General features: G+C 44.1%; 1 protein-coding gene across 2 annotated transcripts in view; it reads left to right on the top strand.

Annotated features, from left to right (window-relative positions):
* ABCA1 (ATP binding cassette subfamily A member 1) overlaps positions 1-22282 on the top strand; it is a 104771-nt gene that overhangs the window by 26050 nt on the left and 56439 nt on the right. For both annotated transcript variants that reach the window (XM_053371478.1, XM_053371479.1), the window contains exons 4-7: positions 210-351; positions 1636-1754; positions 21520-21641; positions 21798-21989. In XM_053371478.1, the coding sequence (XP_053227453.1) occupies positions 210-351; positions 1636-1754; positions 21520-21641; positions 21798-21989 (575 nt within the window). The remainder of the gene's footprint in view (positions 1-209; positions 352-1635; positions 1755-21519; positions 21642-21797; positions 21990-22282) is intronic.

Here is a 22282-nt window from a genome sequence, read left to right as displayed (position 1 = left end):
GTATTTTCCTGTTGTTGTTTGCTAGCTGTAAACTCTTTGCATACATTAGAAACCTCTGTGATAGAGAGATGCATCTTCTCTCATGGTGGACACGGAATAATATTTTTTTGAGGGGTGGAGACACACTGAGGACAAAGGTTTTTCAAAAGGAGAGAAAGCAACTTGATGGCCTAATATGTACATTCCTAAGTTTTGTCCTTGCGTTTCAGGTCATTTTCCAAACAAGGCCATGCCTTCAGCTGGAACGTTGCCATGGGTCCAAGGGATTATTTGCAATGCCAACAATCCCTGCTTCCGCTACCCAACTCCTGGAGAGTCACCGGGCATTGTTGGAAATTTTAACAAATCTATGTGAGTACCATATCTTCCTTTATGAATCTCTGGCCCAGGGAGTAGTGAAGGGACAAGTATGAAGAACGGAACGGAGGCAAAACGGCTTTGCACTGGTCTGCATTATAAAAGGTGCTGGCTGTTCTTTTTTTTTGGCACCCCTGCAAGAAGCCTTTGTAGAAAAGTACACTTGGTTCTGAGATAGTGGCTGTGCTTGGCAGGGCGAATGTTGGGGCGGAACATACAGGGCAGTGAATCAGGAAACGTTTCATCCAGGGCAAAACTTTGCAGGTAGGAAGCAGTAGGAAAAGTGGATTAAAGGGGAGGGCAAAACTGCAGCTCTTTAGGACCTTAAGGTAAAGGTAAAGGGACCCCTGACCATTAGGTCCAGTCGTGGCCGACTCTGGGGTTGCGGTGCTCATCTCGCTTTATTGGCTGAGGGAGCCGGTGTACAGCTTCCAGGTCATGTGGCCAGCATGACTAAGCCACTTCTGGCGAACCAGAGCAGCACACGGAAACCTTAGCAGTTCCTATAATTCTGACTTCACTCATTAGATAAGATCACCGACATGGAGAAGCAGCTAGGCTTGCTCAGCACGCAGAAATCACTTGGAAGGGTACCTGCACAGTTTGCGTTATAACTTTCTTTCTATGACGGCTAGAGATGTACATTTTTAAAATGAAAGCTGAGAGTCTGGGGTCCTTGTGTGGGGGCACCAATGAAGGCCTTCGTGGCAATCCTGAGTTATTCAAGTACATTTTTGACTAGTACAAATGAGGATGGTCCTGTTTCTCGCTTGATCCTATTAGGATCAGATAACTCTGCTCTGTCTTAGCATGCTTATTGCATCTGAGGAGCGAATGACCTGCTGCCCTTTGCTCTGGAACTGTGACCAACTTCTCTAATCACGTGTCCAAGTTGCAACACCTTCTGAGGCCCTGATCCCAAGAGGAAATGGGAAGCATGTTGCCACAGCTGGAGTTTTTGATGGAAAAGAATAAAGCATTTATATGAGCAGCTGGTCAAAAAAATACCAAAATTTCACTGGCGAAGGGAGAAAATGCAAATGGCACATCCAGCCACTAATTCACACGAGACACAATCCTGTTGGAACGAGCGCTCACAAAACACGGTGGTGCTCTTCCCCAACCCTCATATGTTTTAGTGGAACATGCAAAACAGATCCATGAGTCTTATTTCCCCACTTTCAATTGTAAACGGGAATGTGCAATACAAAGAACAGAATTTGGGGGTCAAGCAATCTATCCTTCTTCCCCCCTCTTATATTATCTTATCTTCCTTAGCGTTTCCCGCCTGTTCTCTGATGCCAAACGATTGCTACTGTATAGCCAGAAAGACACCAGCATTAAGGATGCACAGAAAGTCGCAGGGAAACTGCAGAAAGTTGGGAGGACTATTTCAGGTAAATGAACAAAGGATGTGCTGTACAATTGGTGTTACGTCAATAATCCAGAAGATGGAAAAGGCTCCCTGATGCTTAAATTTGCACTGGCTAACTTTGTAAGGGGGCCCCCAACCATACCACAACAAGTAGTTCACCCCCATCTGTCCTCACCCTATGGCTGGAACCCTGTGTTTACCTGAAAAGTAAAGGCACTTTTCAGGTGAAAAAATATAACTGAATCAGAAGCCAGAATTTAAAATATAGCTGCAATCCTTTGCATGCTTAGTTGAAAATCAACCCATCAAAATCGATAAAAAATCTGTTTTCAGAGAAAGTATGTTTAATGCTTGCATCCTAATGTGAAATATGATGCATTATTTCTTTCAGAGAGCCCCTTCATCCTCCCCAAATGTGCCTGGTTTCTTGTGTGTCAGCACCTCTATTTCAGTACTTTCCCCCATCCTCAGCACTCTGTGGTTTATGTGTTTGTGGAGCCTTTACACTGAGGTGGCAACGACTTTGTTGTTATTTATTATTTATATACATACTTATACACACACTGTATTTTTTGCCCCATAAGACGCATCAGACCATAAGACGCACCTAGTTTTTGGAGGAAGAAAACAAGAAAAAATATATTCTGAATCCCAGAAGCCAGGACAGCCAGCGGGATTGCAGCGCAGCGATCCCGCTAGCTGTCCTGGCTTATGGAATAGCCATGCGCAGCCTCTCCCGGCCAGGGGATGAAGGCTCCCCTTGCCCGGGAGAGGCTGCGCACGGCTAAGCAAGAAGCCAGGACAGCCAGCGGGATCGCAGTGCTGCGATCCCGCTGGTTGTCCTGGCTTCAGCGAAAGCAATGCGAAGCCTCCAGAGCACAGCGGGAGCTCCTGCTGCGCTCCGGAGGCTTTGCATTGCTTTCGCTGAATCCATGGAGCCTGCATTCACTCCATAAGACGTACATACATTTCCCCTTACTTTTTAGGAGGGGAAAAGTGCGTCTTATAGAGCAAAAAATACGGTGCATATATATATATATATATATATATATATATATATATATATATATATATATGTGTGTGTGTGTGTGTGTGTGTGTGTGTGCATATTCTTATTTATTTATTTACTTACTTACTTACTTACTTACTTACTGCTTATATAGCAGACATAGGGTGTGACGTGCTATGAAGGGATCAGATATATGTGGGAAAATAAACTTTCAGCCCCAGGACCATTCTTTTGACCCTTCTGAGAAGATAGGCTTGAATCATGAATTAGGTCCCCTCTCTTTTACCTTCTTGTTTCTGTTACAGGAACTGGGCTGGGAGAAGTAGTGGCTACTGTCATATGTAAGCAAGGTGGTAGAGGAGGTTCCCTATTATGGTTGTTAAACCATCACCCTCAACCCCTGTGCTTTATGTGTGAATGGGGAAAACACCTGAACGATAAATATGTTTGCCTCACTACGTTTCTTCTCTGACATGATGTTCCATTTCTTCACCCTCCCCTCTCATCTTCTCCATTGCAAGAGTTCTTCCGCATTTCTCGTAGTTTTTATTCAGACTTTAAAGGGAGTATGATTTCTTTGTAATGCAAAACCACACTCCTTGAAAGCTGCAAGGGAAATTCATTGAGGAAGATGCCTGGGCTGTAGCATCTGTGTGCGTTTTTTTGAATATTTTGCCTGTGCTTGGTTGGTTCAGGTTTTATGAGGATGGTGCTTGTAATCTGCTAGCTCATGTTGATGATGGTTGTAAAGAAGTGAGTAAGGTATCCAGTCAGAGTGCAAATCCTGTAGGTTGGCAGAAAACACCTAGTGATTTTGGCAGCTAATGTCATAAAAGCATATAAGTTTGATTAAAGGGAGCAAGAAGACCTGAGGTAATTACTTGTTGCAGGATTAAATGAGTAATGAGTATCTCTGAGCTTAAATTTTATTGTTAAATCTATTTGTAATTATCCATCTATATAAAACAGTGATATGTATAAAAACAATTTTAAAAAATTACAGCAATGCAGTTTAAAACCACACTACACACATAATATCAGCTGAAATCCAATTAAGATGAGAATTCCACTTAGACCTGTTAAATATGTTGAAATGAGCTCTCCCTAACCTGCTGAGGTATGAAATGTATATGAAGTTTCCAAATTCACATCTTTCAGAGCTTTTTTTTTCATTTTAAGTATGAGTGCTAGGAACAGATGGGGAAGGTGTTCAATAGAGAAGAGAATAGCCAGCACTACTGAAATGTTAGTCAACAGATTATTTATTGGAATGTTGACTAATAATAATAATAAATTTTATTATTTGTTCCACGCCCACCTGACAGGGTTGCCTCAGCCACTCTTGAGTGGCTTCCAGCATATACAAAAACATAATAAAACATGGTGTGCATGTGTTTGAGAGTGATATAAAGGGCTCAAAGTGAGTATGGAAAGGATGATTAGGCCCAATCTGATTGTTTCCCTGTTTAAAAAGAAAAGCGGGGTGATACCTTGTCTCACTTTGAGCATTGGTGGGATGTGAAGTAGTGTGTGTGCATGGTTAGCATGTGTCGGAAATACGTATTTTGTGTGTGTGTGCATACAACAAAAGATATTGCACTTCAGAGAACAAGCATGCGCCTCCTCTTGTTCTGCAATAGAGCTGACATTTCCTGAAAGTCTTCTACAGATAGAAAACACTGACAAGAGTTGAGCAAAATATTAATAAACAGCACTTTGCATTTCAAGTGTACAAGGCACTTCATAAAAGCGAACTCAGTAATCCTGGCGACAGGCCATTGCTGTTCCATCGATATTGCAGATTGACAGCTGGGCAGGGGCCTAGCTGATGCTGAGAAAACAGTGACTTTGCTAAGGCCACACAGTGAGCGCATGGCCAATGCGAACTGTGAACTGTCAGCATTTTGCAGCTCACGCTCTTCTTAACCAATACCCTGGTGCTGGAGAAAAGAAGGGCAACAGCAGCTTCTCTCTCAAAAGTGAAATGTATGGTGATGATGCTAATAAAACGAAAGCTAGCAAATTGATTGGATAAACAAGGCCTGGGGCAAGCACATGTTTGTTTTATAAGGCAACTTGAGAATGTGCAGTTGAATGTGTATACTTTTTTTAAAAAAATAAGAACATTGTGCACTGCAATTCAGAATGTTTGTATGACAGACACCATATTGTTGGTGCGAGCTGTGGTGAACAAAAGGGTGCTTGTCCTTTATGTTACACTCACACAGTCTCCGGGAAAATTCGTCAGAAGCTGTTGTGGCAATGACCTATAGCTTCAGGGTTCTGTTGCCAGCAAATGGAAAAGAAAGACCACGCACAGAAATGAAAAGCACCTTTCAGGATTAGATTACCATTATTTCTAAAGCATAAAGAGGAGGCCTTGAAAACTTGCATGCTACTTCAGGTTTTCAGTTTCCCCAAGTAGTAGGAAATCTGAGGGCACCTTTTTACAGAGTGACTTTCCTCATGATGAGACAGCACAGTGGTACCTTCGGGTTACATACGCTTCAGGTTACATACGCTTCAGGTTACAGACTCCGCTAACCCAGAAATAGTACCTCAGGTTAAGAACTTTGCTTCAGGATGAGAACAGAAATCGCGGGGCAGCAGTGGGAGGCCCCATTAGCTAAAGTGGTGCTTCAGGTTAAGAACAGTTTCAGGTTAAGAACGGACCTCCGGAACGAATTAAGTACTTAACCCGAGGTACCACTGTACTTAATAAGGCTTTTGTAATATCTGTTTATTTACAATGGGCAATTACCAACATTGAATCAGTGTTGGCCCCCCAAAAGCAACTGCAGACCCATGCAGCTCCCCTGGGGCTGCAAAACTCAGGCATTTTTCTTTGGCTAGATATGAATGGCAAAAATATTTCCTTTATCCCCCACACTGGCAGGTGGAGTATGATCCAGACTCCATTGGCTTTGAGATGTCACCAGGAACCATAAAGCCATATTAAGCTTTCTCTCCTGCAGCTATCACAAACATCTGGGCAGCAGGCTTTTTCTTCACTTTCTGTGTAAGAACAGTGTGTTCCATAATAACACCATAATTGCATGCCGGTTTTTTATTATTTTTATTTTTTGCATTGCTTCATCTGGCCCACACTGAGACAAAACAGATGAGAAGTTGCAGGGATGGTACAACTGGGAGGAGAGTAGCAGGACCCTTTCACCCTTCCAAACTATGCCACATTCCCACTGCCACATTCCGGCCATTCTGCAGCTGCCATGTTTGCTGCCAGTTCTTTACTTCAGCCCTAAAGCTTTCTGGCTTGCCCCATTTTAGCTCATCATAAAATAATATTCTATGCAGTGGTACCTCAGGTTAAGAACTTAATTCGTTGTGGAGGTCCGTTCTTAACCTGAAACCATTCTTAACCTGAGATACCACTTTAGCTAATGGGGCCTCCTGCTGCCATCGTGCGATTTCTGTTCTCGTCCTGAGGTAAAGTTCTTAACCCGAGGTACTACTTCCGGGTTAGTGGAGTCTGTAACCTGAAGTGTTTGTAACCTAAGGTGTTTGTAACCTGAGGTACCACTGTACTAGATTGGGACATGTCAACAAGTATACCAGCACGGTGTCACAACTCCTTGCCTGCTCAACCCCACCTCCAGGTACTGTATATGTTTTGCTAGTCTTATCAAAACTGTTTTGGATTCCTCCAGAATTCCTAGGATCATAGAATCGTAGAGTTGGAAGGGACCCGAAGATTCATCTGCTCCAACCCCCCAGCAGGTTGTCTTGCCAAAGCAGAACTCTCCACATTAGTTTTTGCTTTTTGGCAAAACTGTGTTGTGGGTCGAAGCTCTGAAGACCATGTCCCTTTTCAAAGCCACTGCTTGTTCACCTTTCAAAATTCCTCCAGGAGAGAATTCCCAAATGGGACTAGGAATGTTACTTCTTTGAAAAATCAGGGCTGGTATTTGCCTTAGGAAGAAATCCCTCGCTGGCACCAACCACAGTCTTCCCCCCCGATTGCAAATGTAAGGTTACCAGACGTCCCCATTTCCCAGGGACAGTCCCTGGATCTACAAATCAGTCCCCATACAAAGGTGTCCCCGGATTCACTGAAAAAATTTGGTAACCTTAAAATAGTGGTGCCAGAGGAACAGAGGAGAGGAAAGTTTGATTCCTTCTCCCTTTCTGATCCTGATGCCTCCCCATCCCTGCCTCCCCCGTGGCTGCTATTCTTTTTTAAAAAAAAAATGATGGTTAAATACAAGGACACTTTAAATATCACAACTAGTATGACCTTCAGTGGCCTAGTGACATTGTTGTGGAAGGTCATTACAATTATTGTTGACTGCAGATATTCAGGGCCTTGAGGCATTTGTGTGCTCTCCTGATCCTTTACTACCGAGAAGAGGTTAAAAGACCTTTGCCTCTTGAGCCTAGGAAAAAGGAAGTTGTATGTGCTCTGCAAATACAATAGGAAGCAACCCTCACACATCACTATGTGCTTAAGTCAGCTGGACTGAAATGTGGATATATGAGGACAGGATTGCACCTTTGCCGAATAAAGGTGAAGGAAGGGCCATGAGAGATGGAACTTTTTTGACTTGGGCTACAATGTAGTTGTTAAGTACAAAACCATATATTTTGGAGATTGTTATAAACTGGAACATCAGAGTGGTGGAATAAATGTTTGGCAAGAGCCATGAATAATAAGAACCAGAGCAGTGCTCAAATGGAACCTAATACAGTAGATTGTTTAAGAGATATTAGGGTTGATTCGTAATTGGAGATTATTTGCCACCAGCCAGGAGAGTCTTCCTGCCTTTCCCATAAAACATCAGCCATGGTGTAAAAAGGACGCATTGGATGGGATGGTTTGTTTTTGAGATAATATCATTTTTTCCTCAAGCAATTGCCTTCTGGTTATTGTCGACAGTTTCTGATGCATTTTAATGCATGGAGGAACATTTTGGACAGAATGAATCCCTTGGGCAAAGCTTTTTTGGGGGGGGAAGGGGAATAAATATGTGGCTTCTTCATTTGGGCTATTGTAAAAATTGCTTCTTGAACCGATGCTCTCTGATCATTCTTGTTTTCTGAGATAACAATGTGATAATAGACTAAGGGTTAAGGGAGCAACCTTTAAAATCAAGGGGAGGTTTGCACTATTTGTTTTCCCCGCCATTTATTTATTATATTAGATTTCTTACTCGCCACTTCACACAGGTCCCAAGTCTGGTTACAGCCATATAATATACAATTGTGAAGCAAATAAAACAGCTGCAACCATAAAACAAGTCTAAAAACCTCTCCATATGTAAAAATAATACAAACATTTAAAAACTATTTCACACATAAAAATATGCAGATTGAATTGCTCCCGGAACATGGAACGCCAAGAAATGAAAATATTATTTCTACACCATTGTTGAGCACTGTGTTCCAAACTTTACTTGTGCCAGATTCAATTTGCTTCTGTGGCATGACTTAGTGGCTTTGTTTTGATTGATAATCTCAGGGCAGTGATTCCACATTTAGTCTAGCCATTTCTTACAAGGACTAGGAGCCAAGCATTTGTTATCTGTGACTGTATATTGTGTCTCCGTTTCACTGAGTCACTTTTTGGGTCGGAGCCAGAAATAAATCTCAAGAGTGGGTGCAGTTGTAATGCTATTAACTGCCTGTATCCAAAAGGTACGGCTGAGTCAAAACGTTGATATCATGGCACACACAAGCTAGTCTCACATCAGGACATAAAGGCTGCAAGGTCAGACATCATACTTCCAACCTGCTCCCCTGTCAGCCATTTGGCAAAATTGTGTTTCTTAACTGCTGAAAGACATGGAACTGGCATCAGTTTCTTGAAATTTTGCAACTTGCTTTTCCAGCAGGAATTTCTTGCCTCTGCACTGAGCCTTTTAAAAAAAAAAAAGGTAAAGGACCCTTGACAGGCCGAGGGAGCCGGCGTTTGTCCGCAGACAGTTCATGTGGCCAGCATGACTGAGCCGCTTCTGGCAAAACCAGAGCAGCGCACGGAAATGCTGTTTACCTTCCCGCCAGAGTGGTACCTATTTATCTACTTGCATTTTTGGCGTGCTTTCGAACTGCTAGGTTGGCAGGAGCTGGGACCAAGCAACGGGAGCTCACCCCGTTGCGGGGATTCGAACCGCCAACCTTCTGATCGGCGAGCCCAAGAGGCTCAGTGGTTTAGACCACAGCACCACCCACGTCCCTGCACTGAGCCTTACCCTTCCTCAAACTTGAGGCTAGTTCACACAGCCCTTCTGAGCTCCCTGCAGCTGAAATAATTGCACTCTGCCCATGCTGACTTTTAGCCATGCTGCCATTAACATGTCAGTCTGCACAGATGAGTTTTTGACATTTCTGTTAGGGTCTCAGGTGCTTCGAATGGGGATCTTGGGCCATGATGTTGGGACTTACTGGACTTCTTGCCGTACTTGTTAATCATGCAAATGGGTGTAGTTATAAGTAGAAAGCACAAGAGGCCTCTCCCGCAACGAGGCTCTGAGACTCAAGCAATATTCAGATCTAATTCTTTGTCTTCCTATTGGAATTTAAATCCCCAGTAACAGGGTTTCAGTGGATTGATCAAAACCAAACCAAGGAACACACCTCAAGATACAATGTGTTCTGATGAGCTGTGGAACAGTATATTAGAGCACAGCATATATGTTGTAGCCAAGTTCTCTTCCTTGGGAGCAATTTCTCCTACCATAATATCCTTCGGCACAAGAGGTATTGTCTGAGTAGGTTCTTCCTTCAGTTAGTTGCATCCATAGCAAGCTTAGACTAGAGACGGCCATTTTTAAAGATGGAACCAAGTGAGGCATTGGTTCCCATAGTGTACTCTTACCCTTCTCTTGTCCTCTCTCAGGTTTTAAAAACAGCTGTGCAAAGAGGTAATATCCTGAACCAGGATAGCTCCTTCAGTCAGCTCTTAACAGTAATCTGCCTCCAGCTGAATCTCTCTGCACAGAAGGACCTAAGTTCTGACTGACCTTGTAGCTCTCTTCAGAACTCTGCTATCAGAACGTGCACATGCATTGACTCAGCTACTTTTTTTATGGAGAGCCAAGTACGGGAAATGTACTTCTTATCAATGATGTACCTTTATCTCCAGCTGTTAAAGTTTATCATGCTGAGAACACACACTGAGTAACTTTGCAAGTTAGGGGCTCTGCACTGACAGTTTAGCTCCGAAGAACCACAAAACAAGGGTCTAATCGGCTGATAATGTGTAAACAGCATGGGAAGGGGAATCAATTCAAGCTTTTGCCTATGGTGGTTTTCAGTTATTTCGGAGGCACGATTTGCATGCTATTTTACCTGCTGCAGCTGGTGAGACTCATTGTGAACTGTTAAGGGATATCATAGGGCATGTCATATGTCAATTATGTTCATACAGTATACCTTTTTTTTTTAATATTTTTTATTAAACAGTTTTTATAACCACACAAACATAACATAAAAACAACAAATACATAAACAAACAAAAACAGAAACAAAACAAAAAACAAGTACCATTTCATATCTTAATTTCTTATACCTTTCTTCCCCGACTTCCTCATGCCTCCCTTTTCTGTATTCCAGATTCTAATCAATTACTCAGCAAATCTTCCCTTATTTTACTTTAAATTTAAGCTAATCTTCCTTATTCTCCTTGTCTTAACCATTGCTAATAGTAACCATTTACTTTCCAGTCCAACATCATTCTAACTTTCATTAATTTTGTAATATTTCTTTAGATAGTCCTTGAACTTTTTCCATTCTTCTTCCGCTGCTTCTCTTCCCTGGTTTCGGATTCTGCTCGTCATTTCTGCCAAGCCCATGTAGTCAATCCATACAGTATACCTTTTGTCCAGAACTCCCCCCCCCTTTTTAAGAGAAGAAAAAGGGGACTAAGCCGCTTCTGGCAAACCAGAGCAGCGCACAGAAACACCGTTTTACCTTCCCACTGGAGTGGTACCTATTTATCTACTTGGACTTTGACGTGCTTTCGAACTGCTAGGTGGGCAGGAGCTGGGACCAAGTAACGGGAGCTCACCCCGTCACGGGGATTCGAACTGCCGACCTTCTGATCGGCAAGTCGTAGGCTCTGTGGTTTAACCCACAGCGCCACCCACGTCCCCACAGTGCCACTCATGTCAATTATAACTTAATAACTAAACTCAACTGCTTATTTAAAAAGTTACTGGGTCAACTTTTTTTATTTATTCTCCATATGACAGGACTGATATTCCAAAGTATCCCAACAGTAGGCACCTTTGTGTTATCCCCTTTGGTGAGAATTAAAAAAACAACAACCGAGCGGAGCCTAAATCTGCCAGTTTCCGTGTTCATCTACAGCAAGGGTACCCAACATAGCAACCTTCAGATGCTTTTGGATGACAACTCCCATCATCCCTGACCACAGGTCACATTGACAGATGCTGATGGGAGTTGGAGTCAAGCAACACCTGCAAGGCACTACATGGGCAATCCCCACTCTACAGTATAATTGAATTTGCCACAAATAATAATAATAACAATAATTTATTATTTATACCCCGCCCATCTGGCTGGGTTTTCCCAGCCACTCTGGGCGGCATCCAACTGAATATTGAAAACAATACAGCACCAGACATTAAAAACTTCCCTAAAGAGGGCTGCCTTCAGTTGTCTTAAAGTAAAATAGTTGTTTATTGCCTTGACATCTGCTGGGCAGGTGCCACTACCGAGAAGGCCCTCTCCTGGTTCCCTGTAACCTCACTTCTCGCAATGAGGGAACCGCCAGAAGGCCATCAGAAGGGCTGAACGATGGGGGTGGAGACGCTCCTTCAGGTATACAGAAACTCATCCAGGGATTTTTCCTCTGCTCCCAGTTTTGTTCTTTGATGTAAGACCAGTGTTCCACTTCCAGACAACACAGGGCTGCATATGCAGTGCACAGAGCCAAGATTTGAGATAGATCTTCCCTTGAGAGAGTACGGCATCGATCAACCTCAATGAGATGCCTCTAATGATAGCACCATCATTCAACAGCACTGCTCATCCCACTAATCAATACTAAATTAAAGTGGCGAAGTTTTAGCAGTCAAAAATCCCACACTTCATTAAGCTGTGTAGCTGTGCTGTTTGTCTCGGTTAGAAATTTGATCACCATGATGTCATAGCAATTTAAAGCTGTATTGACATTTGCTGACCACTATGGCTTCTTCTTGGTACTAGCCATACTCCTCAATGGAGGCCTCCTGCAGACAACCGGTTTGTTCAGCAATCATCCTGATTTGTTTACACAAAGCATTCAATGGTGGTTAGACTATGTCCGGTCTTTATTGAACATTCCTTTTGATTTATTTGCAGGACAGCTCCTGACAATAAGCATTCATCCTGATTTGCTTGCAGGGTGTTCACAGAGTGGCTGGGGCAACCCAGTCAGATGGACAGGGTATATATATATATTATTTTTATTATTATTATTAGGGACGTGAGTGGTGCTGTGGGTTAAACCACAGAGCCTAGGGCTTGCTGATCAGAAGGTCGGTGGTTTGAATCCCCGCAACGGGGTGAGCTCCCGTTGCTTGGTCCCTGCTCCTGCCAACCTAGCAGTTTGAAAGCACGTCAAAGTGCAAGTAGATAAATAGGTACCACTCCGGCGGGAAGGTAAACGGCGTTTCCGTGTGTTTCCATGCGCTGCTCTGGTTCGCCATGCTGGCCACATGACCCAGAAGCTGTACGCCGGCTCCCTCGGCCAATAAAGCGAGATGAGCACCGCAACCCCAGAGTTGGTCACGACTGGACCTAATGGTCAGGGGTCCCTTTACCTTAAGTTATAATTAATTAGGGACAGTTTGTCCCTCCCCTCCCTCTCTTTCTCTCTCTCATTCCATTCACAGATAGTGAACAAAGTTTTAGAATTAATCCAGCTGAAGTAACAGGGTGTTTGATGCACATGGCAAGGCATCGTGACATTTCTTTGCCATTCCACTCCAGGAGGGTATAGTTGAGTCCTGCCTTAGGACAACCTGAGGAATTTGATGCAAAAAAATTTGTGTGTCGTGAAGATTGTGCACCCTGCCATATCGTACGCAGTTGTGCTGCTTTGAACCAAGGCTGTTGTGTCGGACAGAAAGGATGGCTCAGAAACTCTCGGCACCTCCTTTGCTTACGCCGTGGGTGGATTGGCTGCCAGCGTCCAGACTGGCTGCATGCCTGGTTGGTTTGCATGTTTCAGTGATAGATTTTGCTGAACATGACAAGTGTTGTTCCTGGAGGAAGAGACGGTGCAGCAGCTCAAAGGCGCTGTCTTATTTGCCTCGTGATTACTTATGGGGAAGTAGAATATTTATCAGCCATGATGTCAGATTATTTTAGGGAGAGATGTTGGGGGGGGGGGCAGGCTTTGCTTTAGTCATCTGAAGTGTTTGAAACCTTGTCTTTTAAACCATACTTGGTCAGATTGTTGTTGTTGTTTTTAATTGTGATGAATACACAGAGTCTTTCACCTGTGCAACTTCATGTGCACTTTGTAGCATATTCCGCACTGCAATCTAACGATATTTGACCTTCATCCATAGCTATGAATCTTCACGTCTAACCCCCACCCCAAATATAATAGTCTCTACAGGGATCTGATACAGCTTGTTGATAGTTTCATGCACAATCTTAATTATCTCCTCGGCTTTGCTGAGCGGCGGGACCTCTGCTGCATCTGCAACCCTTCCATTCACAAGAACTGCAGTGGAATAAGGGGCCAGGGCAATCAGGAGGGAATCTGGACCCAATTCCTGCGCCAACTTCAGGCTAGCACAGGCCCAGATCAGGTTGGATGTCATTGCACATCAGCTGTGAGACCAACTTGAGATTCAGCAGATCCCTTGCTGGCTGGCTGAGCCCCTCTCTGCCCTTAGAACACCCCACTTCTGCTGGCATGGATTCCACCAGTGGGCCTCCTTGTCGCCTGTACATATTGGTGGCTGGCAGGACAACAGCTTACCTGGGAGAGCTGGGCAGAGGGACAATTCCACCTCATCCAACCCTCCCATTCCCAGCTCAGAGTATTGGAAGCTTGGATTGCTCTGCTGGTTATTTACCAGACTTTACAGATGGAGATGCGGGTGGCACTGTAGGTTAAACCACAGAGCCTAGGACTTGCTGATCAGAAGGTCGACGGTTTGAATCCCCACGATGGGGTGAGCTCCCGTTGCTTGTTCCCTGCTCCTGCCAACCTAGCAGTTTGAAAGCATGTCAAAGTGCAAGTAGATAAATAGGTACCATTGCGGCAGGAAGGTAAACGGAGTTTCCATGCGCTGCTCTGGTTCGCCAGAAGCAGCTTAGTCATGCTGGCCACATAATAATAATAATAATAATAATAATAATAATTAATAATAATTTATTATTTATACCCCGCCCATCTGGCTGGGCCTCCCCAGCCACTCTGGGCGGCTTCCATAGAAACCAAAAATACAGTAAAATATCACACGTTAAAAACTTCCCTGAACAGGGCTGCCTTAAGATGTCTTCTGAATGTCAGGTAGTTGTTTATCGCTTTGACATCTGCTGGAAGGGCATTCCACAGGGCGGGCGCCACTACCGAGAAGGCCCTCTGCCTGGTTCCCTGTAGCTTTGCTTCTCGCAATGAGGGAACCGCCAGAAGGCCCTCGGCGCTGGACCTCAGCATCCGGGCAGAATGATGGGGGTGGAGACGCTCCTTCAGGTATACTGGACCGAGGCCGTTTAGGGCTTTAAAGGTCAGCACCAACACTTTGAATTGTGCTCGGAAACGTACTGGGAGCCAATGTAGGTCTTTCAAGACCGGTGTTATATGGTCTCGGCGGCCGCCCCCAGTCACCAGTCTAGCTGCCGCATTCTGGATTAGTTGTAGTTTCCGAGTCACCTTCAAAGGTAGCCCCACGTAGAGCGCATTGCAGTAGTCCAAGCGGGAGATAACCAGAGCATGACCCGGAAGCTGTACGCCGGCTCCCTTGGCCAATAAAGCGAGATGAGCGCCGCAACCCCAGAGTCGGCCACGACTGGACCTAATGGTCAGGGGTCCCTTTACCCCTTTACCTTTACCTATTATTCAGATGCACACATATTGTTTCATAAATGAAGGTGATCGCTTATATACGGCATACAGTTAAGTCTATGGTTAATGGGGCAGGCTTTTGGTGATCACTGTGGGCACATTGGTTTCTTGTAGAGCTACTGTATCAGAGTGATCTTTGTTTTAAATACTACCCAGTATTGGCAAAGCTCAACATGCCTAAAGACTTTTGGCTTCTGCACAGTTTCAGAACACGCAGAAAGAAGCAGGGATATAAGTTTGGGCATGCCCTAAGCCTGCCAGTCAGAAAGCTCTGGTTTGAAACACTCTGTACGATCCCTATTCCTCAACTGGGGTGAATTTATGAAGGAGTGACCCAAGAAATTATAGGTGTTTAAAGCAAGGGACGCGGGTGGCACTGTGGTCTAAACCACTGAGCCTAGGGCTTGCCGATCAGAAGGTCGGCGGTTCAAATCCCGATGCTCAGTCCCAGCTCCTGCCAACCTAGCAGTTCGAAAGCACGTCAAAGTGCAAGTAGATAAATAGGTACCACTCCGGCGGGAAGGTAAACGGCATTTCTGTGCGCTGCTCTGGTTTCGCCAGAAGTGGCTTAGTCATGCTGGCCACATGACCCGGAAAAATTGTCTGTGGACAAACGTCGGCTCCCTCGGCCAGTAAAGCGAGATGAGCGCCGCAACCCCAGCCTCGTTCGCGACTGGACTTAACTGTCAGGGGTCCTTTACCTTTAAAGCAAGTGAATCTCCCCTGCTCCTTTCTCCCTTCCCATGTTAGCCTGGCTGATAATTAGGCCTTATAATATAAGATAACCTGAACTTAGGAGGGTCTTTGGGAATGATGAACTCAAAAGAATAAAAAAAGGAAATGTTTCTTTTCTCTCTTGGTTTACCAGAAGTAATTTAGAACAAGGCGTAAAACAGATCCATCTAAAAGTCATGACACAAATGAAAAAGAGAGGAGAAGGGGGGGGGGAGTTGTTGCCCCAAGTTTTAATGACGTGGCAAAGTTTGTACAAAGAGCAGCTGGAAAAACAGTTGCGGGAGCAGAGGAGATAAATGGAGCTGTTTTATCACAAGGCTGACAGGGAGGGGGGTGTCCCTGCTTCTCATCTCTCCCTGACAATGAGGGCAAAAGGGAGCCAACAGGATGGAATAACCTTGCTTCCCAACTATTCTACATACCGGGGCCAAATGCAATCATTGTGGCTGGATGACAGTAAAGCAGTCTCTTTGCTTTCCTAGCTTACCTGTTTAGGGGCAAGTATTCCAACTGAATCATATCACTAGCCTGGATTTACTGTATCTGGGATTACTTTGTCTTTAAAAGCTTTTGAAGTTATTCAGATGGGGGTAGTTATTATCTGCCTGCTCTCAAAACAATGAGAACTGATATGTTTAAATTCAAGCCACTGTTTCTCCAGCGCTGTTTGCAGTGATAATGGTTTTTCCATTTTAAACTTTCTAGATCTTACATGCAGAGTTCTTTTATACCAATTGTTCCGTGGAATTCAGGGCATGTTCACGATTATAGGCTGGCTGAGCCTGTCTTTGTAGGGAAAGCTGTTCTACTAGTAGGCCAGTACAATTGCCTTTGCTCTTGGGTTGCTAAAATTATGGGTCACTTGAGCATGGTTCAAAATTATTCTGTCACTGCAGAAGGCAGTGGGAAAGCGCTTTATAATTGCTATCAGGAAGAGTTGTGGTTCAGCGGCACAATCCCAGGTTCAGCTTCATCCTCCTATCTGAAAACCCTGGAGAAATGCTCTCAGCCAGTCAGATAGTACTGAGTTAGATGCACCAATAGCTTCCGGTATTCCTATTGATAAGAGCAATTCCTTTCATAAGCCTTTCTTTCTTTTTTTTAAAGTGGAAACTGATTTTAAATTGAAAAGGGAAGAGTAAAGGGGGTATTTCTGTCACTTCTGCAGCAACTAGGTATATGAAAACAGACTATATTGTGGATGTTGGATTGTGCTTTTGTCGTTCAATAAGAAACATTGAAAACAATCAAATTAAAAAGGCAGTGTTGAACATTCATGACTTTCTTCATGCTTGCAATGACCCAGCAGAAATAAGAGGTGTAGCGAGGGATGTTTGTCTCTTCCCCTCTTTTGGGAATGAAGAACAGCAGCATAAGAGAAAAGCATCCTCTGGCTATAGGCAGGTGTGTAACAGTTCAGAGAGAGCTAGAAAAACGCATCCATTTGGTGCTATCTCAAGCTGTCCCATAGCCCAAAGTGAACTGCTATGCATTGAGGAAGGAGAAAGCAGACGGTCCCTGGTTATCCTCAGTGGCTCTGGTGCTCCCAGTGCAAGGTGCTGTCCAGGGAGCTGGAGGTATACATTCCTGCTCCAGAGCATCTGCTAATATCATGCTTGAGGGTGCGACCAGCTCCATGCCGGCAATCAAGGAAACTGTGCCATCTGGATCACCTCTTGGAGGCCTTTCTAGCCAATCAGAACGAAGCCATTGCCACCAATTCCTTTGACAGTCTTGTGACATCTCAAAACAAGCCTTTGTGTATGATGATTCCGTGATAAAGATGGCACTCTGAAGCCGAGACAGGAGTGTGTCTGATCTGATATCTAAGTGTCCCTTTCCATTACTTACAGACTGTACCAGAAAGCATTAGTAAATTAGTTACACTCACACTAAACATTGTTGTACTTTCCAACTCCTACCCCCCTTTTTAGTAGGTCTTTATATTTACTGCAGGGGTACTTTGACAAGCCAGGAAAAGCAGGAATGAGCCAGTTTTCTGGGTCAAGTTGCTCTCACTGTATTACACAAGCAGCTCTCTCTGAGTGAGCATTGTTCTCCAAACATATTTGTGAGGCACACTTAGACAATAATACGGAATGCTCTTTTCCACACAGAAGTTTTGCAACTAAACTGGCAGAAAGGGGAATCACAGGCTTGGTTGTTGTTGTTTTTTTAAAAAATTGCATTATAACTAAAAACCCAGTTTCTCGTTTCTGTTGCTCTTACTGATTCCGTTCTTCCATTGCCAGTTCAGTGCTAGACCACTGCTCCTTCCTGCTCCAAGTTAACCCTTCACCATGCTACGGTTCCTTCTTATCTGGGATAGCTCAGTGAGTCTCTTAATCTCAGGAATGTGGGTTCGAACCCCATGTTGGGCAAAAAGATTCCTGCATTTGCAGGGTGTTGGATTAGATGACTCTTGTAGTCTCTTCCAACTCTAAAATTCTATGATTCTTGTGTCAGGATCACCCAGGGGTGCTGGCATGGAGAGAGACCACTGTATGGCCTTTAACAATGTGGTTTGCACCTCCCATGTCATCAGAATACAGTGGTACCTCGGGTTACATATGCTTCAGGTTACAGACGCTTCAGGTTACAGACTCCGCTAGGCCAGAAATAGTACCTCAGGTTAAGAACTTTGCTTCAGGATGAGAACAGAAATCGTGCCGCGGCAGCGTGGTGGCAGCAGGAGGCCCCATTAGCTAAAGTGGTACTTCAGGTTAAGAACAGTTTCAGGTTAAGAAAGGACCTCCAGAACAAATTAAGTTCTTAACCTGAGGTATCACTGTATTGAAAGAAGGGTGCCATTCAGAGTAAATCATTATATCTGTGGTTATAGGTCTAGATCAGTTTTTTACCTTTGAAGTTCCTGGATGTCGCATCAAAGAATAAATTTGTTTCTTTCTCCCCAAGCCTGTTCTTCTCTCCCCAACCCCCACCCTAATATAAGAGCATGTTGTTAAACAGCCCTGAAAAGATTTCATCCTCAAGTAACCCAGCTTTTGCCTCAAGCCCTCTGGTGACAGCGATTATTTTGCTTGTAGAACAAAAAAGCTTCAGGGAACATGTAACCGGAGAACTGGGATAGAGAGCGTTGACCGACAGTAACCCCAGAGCACGGGTATTCGGGAGAAAAATAGGAAGTGTTTCTTTCTTCATAACTTTTCTTCTCCAAACCAGACTGGTGTCCTGCCAAATCAGGGTCTGAGCAATACAATCGCAATGCTTAGCGGCATAAAGGCAGGGGCAGGGTGTGGGAGGGAAGAGGCTGCAAACCACAAAATGCAGAAAACACAGTGCCTCCGCCTTCCTTTCTCGTCTTCCACCCGCCATTCCATTGCGGCGGAGATTTGTGGAGTTCTCCTTCCATCCCTCTTGGCATGCCAAATGTCTCTTGTAAGCGAGCCGGCTAATTAACATTTTTTAAAAGTATCAGGCAGCCTCGCAGACCAGCATCGGCTGCCCCCTTGGGATCCGGCAACGGCGTTTGGGAATGTGAGCTTCCTAAGGCTGCGTTGGCATCGCATTGCCTCCTCTTCACCCCAGAAGGTGTTCTGCGCTTTGCACTTGAGCTCCTGAAGCTTCGCAGCCACGTCGTTTTCCACAGCTCAAAAACACACATACTGAGAATGTGCCTTTATAACATGTTAAGGAACAGGGTTAAAGCTTTCAAGCTACATAAGTCTCCTCATAATATAGTGGTACCTCGGTTAAGAACTTAATTAGTTCCGGAGGTCCGTTCTTAACCTGAAACTGTTCTTAACCTGAAGCACCACTTTAGCTAATGGGGTCTCCTACTGCCGCTGCACCGCCGGAGCACGATTTCTGTTCTTATCCTGAAGCAAGGTTCTTAACCCGAGGTAATATTTCTGGGTTAGCGGAGTCTGTAACCTGAAGCGTCTGTAACCCGAGGTACCACTGTATTCGCTGTTTGAGGGAAAGGGTGGGAGAAGCCATGCCCATCCATAATGCAATTGTGCCCACCCAGATTATATGATTTAGATCAGTTTGTTTCATAGCATATTCCAGGGATTCTTCGATATGTTTATCAGTACTGGTGCCATACGTCTTACTCTGCTTTCCTTTGGACCACATCAGCAAGGCCGAGAGGGGGGTCCTGTCATCTGGGCAGCCTGGGACCTCCCTACACACTGCCCAGGCTTGTGCCCTAGGGGAAGTCACTTCTGTGCTGCTAACGCAGTAGTTTGACTTCACCCTTGGAGGCGTACTCCGTTGTCTCTCGAGACAGATGGATGACAACAACAACAACAACTGGTGGATGAAGTTCCCCAAAATACATCTTCCCCACTGCCACAAACACTGTGTGTGAATTATGGGAGGGGAGAAGCAGAGGCAGCCCTGAATAATACCCACAAGCCCAATCACTGCCCAATCCTTCAAATTTTAGGCAGACCCCCCCCCCCCATTCATAGTCTTGTAAAAAGTGTTGTTTTACTTCAAGGTTGTATTGTATCTATGGTTCCTACTTCTGTTATCTTCTTCTTTTTAACTGTTGAATGCATTGTTTTGTCTAAATGATATTGTGACTTTCAATGACTGTAAGCTTCCTAGACACTGGAAGGGTAGGAGAGAAGTTTTTATACTGTATTGTGTTTTTAATATTCGATTGAGAGCCGCCCAGAGTGGCTGGGGAAACCCAGCCAGATGGGTGGGGTATAATTATTATTATTTATATGAAACAAATAAATAGGAACAAAATGAAAACAGCAGCTGGAGGGGTACACATCATAAAGTTGTTGAGGTTTTTTTTAAGGTCAATGTTGTTGTGTTTGGTTTGGTTTGTTCAAAGTTGTAAAGTTGTTGAGCTTTTTTTGGGTACATCGGCCCCAAAATTAATTGTTTTGCCTTTTTTGGGAAATTTATAAAGATTTTAAAAAAATTAACACCCCTTCTTGGACATCTTGCCCAATTTGCCAAAAATCCACTTGGACGCCATTATTTGGTCTGGCAGCCCTATGGGAGGACTGTAATTCTCTTGATAATCCCTGTTGATATCTAAGCACTGAACATGGGTGGATCTGAGTGAACAAAGCAATGCAGAGCTGGGGACAAGACTGACCCCTTCAGCCAGGTACATGGCCTTAGAGCAAGGGAAGCAAATATGGAACCTTCCTGATGTTGTGGCCTACAGCTCCCCAGCTGGAATGGCCAATGGTAGGGCATGATGGGAGTGTGGTCCTCAACAAATGGAGGGCATCACATTGGCTGTCCCTGCCTTAGAGGAGGATAGTGGAGGGATCTAGACAAGGGAGCAATGGGAGGTCCTCAGAAGAGGTATGGGGTCAAATCATGCCTCCCCAGAGCCTCCAAAACAGTAGCTAAAGGGGCTCGTTGCAAAGGTTAGAGGGGAAGCATCCCATGCAGTGTACCACCAAACACTACACACTCCATAGTTACAGGATTTATCCTCAATGTATATTATACAGTCTGAAAGGGAAGCCCAGGCTCACATGCCATTTTGTTGTTGCAGTCTGCAAATCCAAAAAGTGGTGTAGAAATGTTTTCTGTGCATAAATTATATAAATAAAATGTGACAATGTGAACTGGCTAACCCACCTGGGAGGCCTGAGAAGTATATCTATGAGATGTGAAGGGCTGTAGCTGGAAAGAAATGTCACCTCTCTCTTCCCATGATTGCAAATAAATATTTTGTACTTATGCACCAGAGCAGGGGAGCGGGTTCTGGCTAAAGGGCACATCTCTGTTACAAAGTGGTGTGATCTTTATTCCAGTTTTAACTGTTACACTTTCCCCCTGAACAGCCCTTTGCAGTAGTTTGGTAAGGAGAATGATACATAATTTTCTGTTGGACAATTCCTAGCCTCTCACTCCCCCAATTCCATCCAAATTATAGCCTTCAAAGGGGAAAGTGCATGATAGCTGAACATGTTTGATGCTGTAATACTGACATACCCTCTCTGAGTTTCGATTTGTTTTGAATTTTGAAAAAATGGTTTTCTTGTTACCTGGCAGGTGTGAAAGTCCGGGATTTCCTGGTTGACAATGAGACCTTCTCTGACTTTCTCCATCACAATGCCTCCCTACCAAAGTTTGTTGTAGATGAAATCCTGAATGCCGAGGTTAACCTCCAACAGGTAAGAAGTGTATACTGTCAATGAACAGCACTTGGGAAGAAAGTCTACAGTTCTCAATTTGAATGTCATGAATTGTGAATGTGATGTGGGAAAGATGATTTAGCTCGAGTCCCAGGAGTGATTTATAGATTTATAACCTCTGGTATATGTTTCTAGGTCATTACATCTGGCTACCGGATAAGTGTGAAAGACCTTTGCAATTCAACCAAGCTGTCAAAGTTTGTCAACATCCAAAACCCAGTGGTAGATGTTCTCAGCAGTGCCTTGATTTGCTCCATTCCTAAGGAAAAGCTTTCTGCTGCAGAGAGAGTGTTTCAGGACAATCTAGATGTCATGAAGCCATTTATGGTGAGTGTGTTGGCTTGAGTATTTTGAATTGTATTCACCAAGGTACAGTGCAAGTTTTTAAATCAGCAGAATATCGTGGTTCACATAATATAGCGTACTATGTTAGAAAACAAAATGCAAACAAACCCTTTCCACATTACATATATCATTACACCTGGATTGCAGGAGACCTGTGGCCAAAGATTCAGCTGGTTATTTCAAATCACTCTGTGATTCATTATCTCTGCAAAAAGAAGGGAGAGAGTCCAAAGGTCAAAATTTTCTACATCTGTGGTCTTAGTATCTAAAGCTAA

Source organism: Podarcis raffonei, chromosome 17 (genome assembly GCF_027172205.1).
Source record: "Podarcis raffonei isolate rPodRaf1 chromosome 17, rPodRaf1.pri, whole genome shotgun sequence".
In the NCBI taxonomy this organism is placed as follows: domain Eukaryota; kingdom Metazoa; phylum Chordata; class Lepidosauria; order Squamata; family Lacertidae; genus Podarcis; species Podarcis raffonei.
Note: the sequence above shows the minus strand (reverse complement) of the source record. Positions and strands in the feature narration are given on the sequence as shown.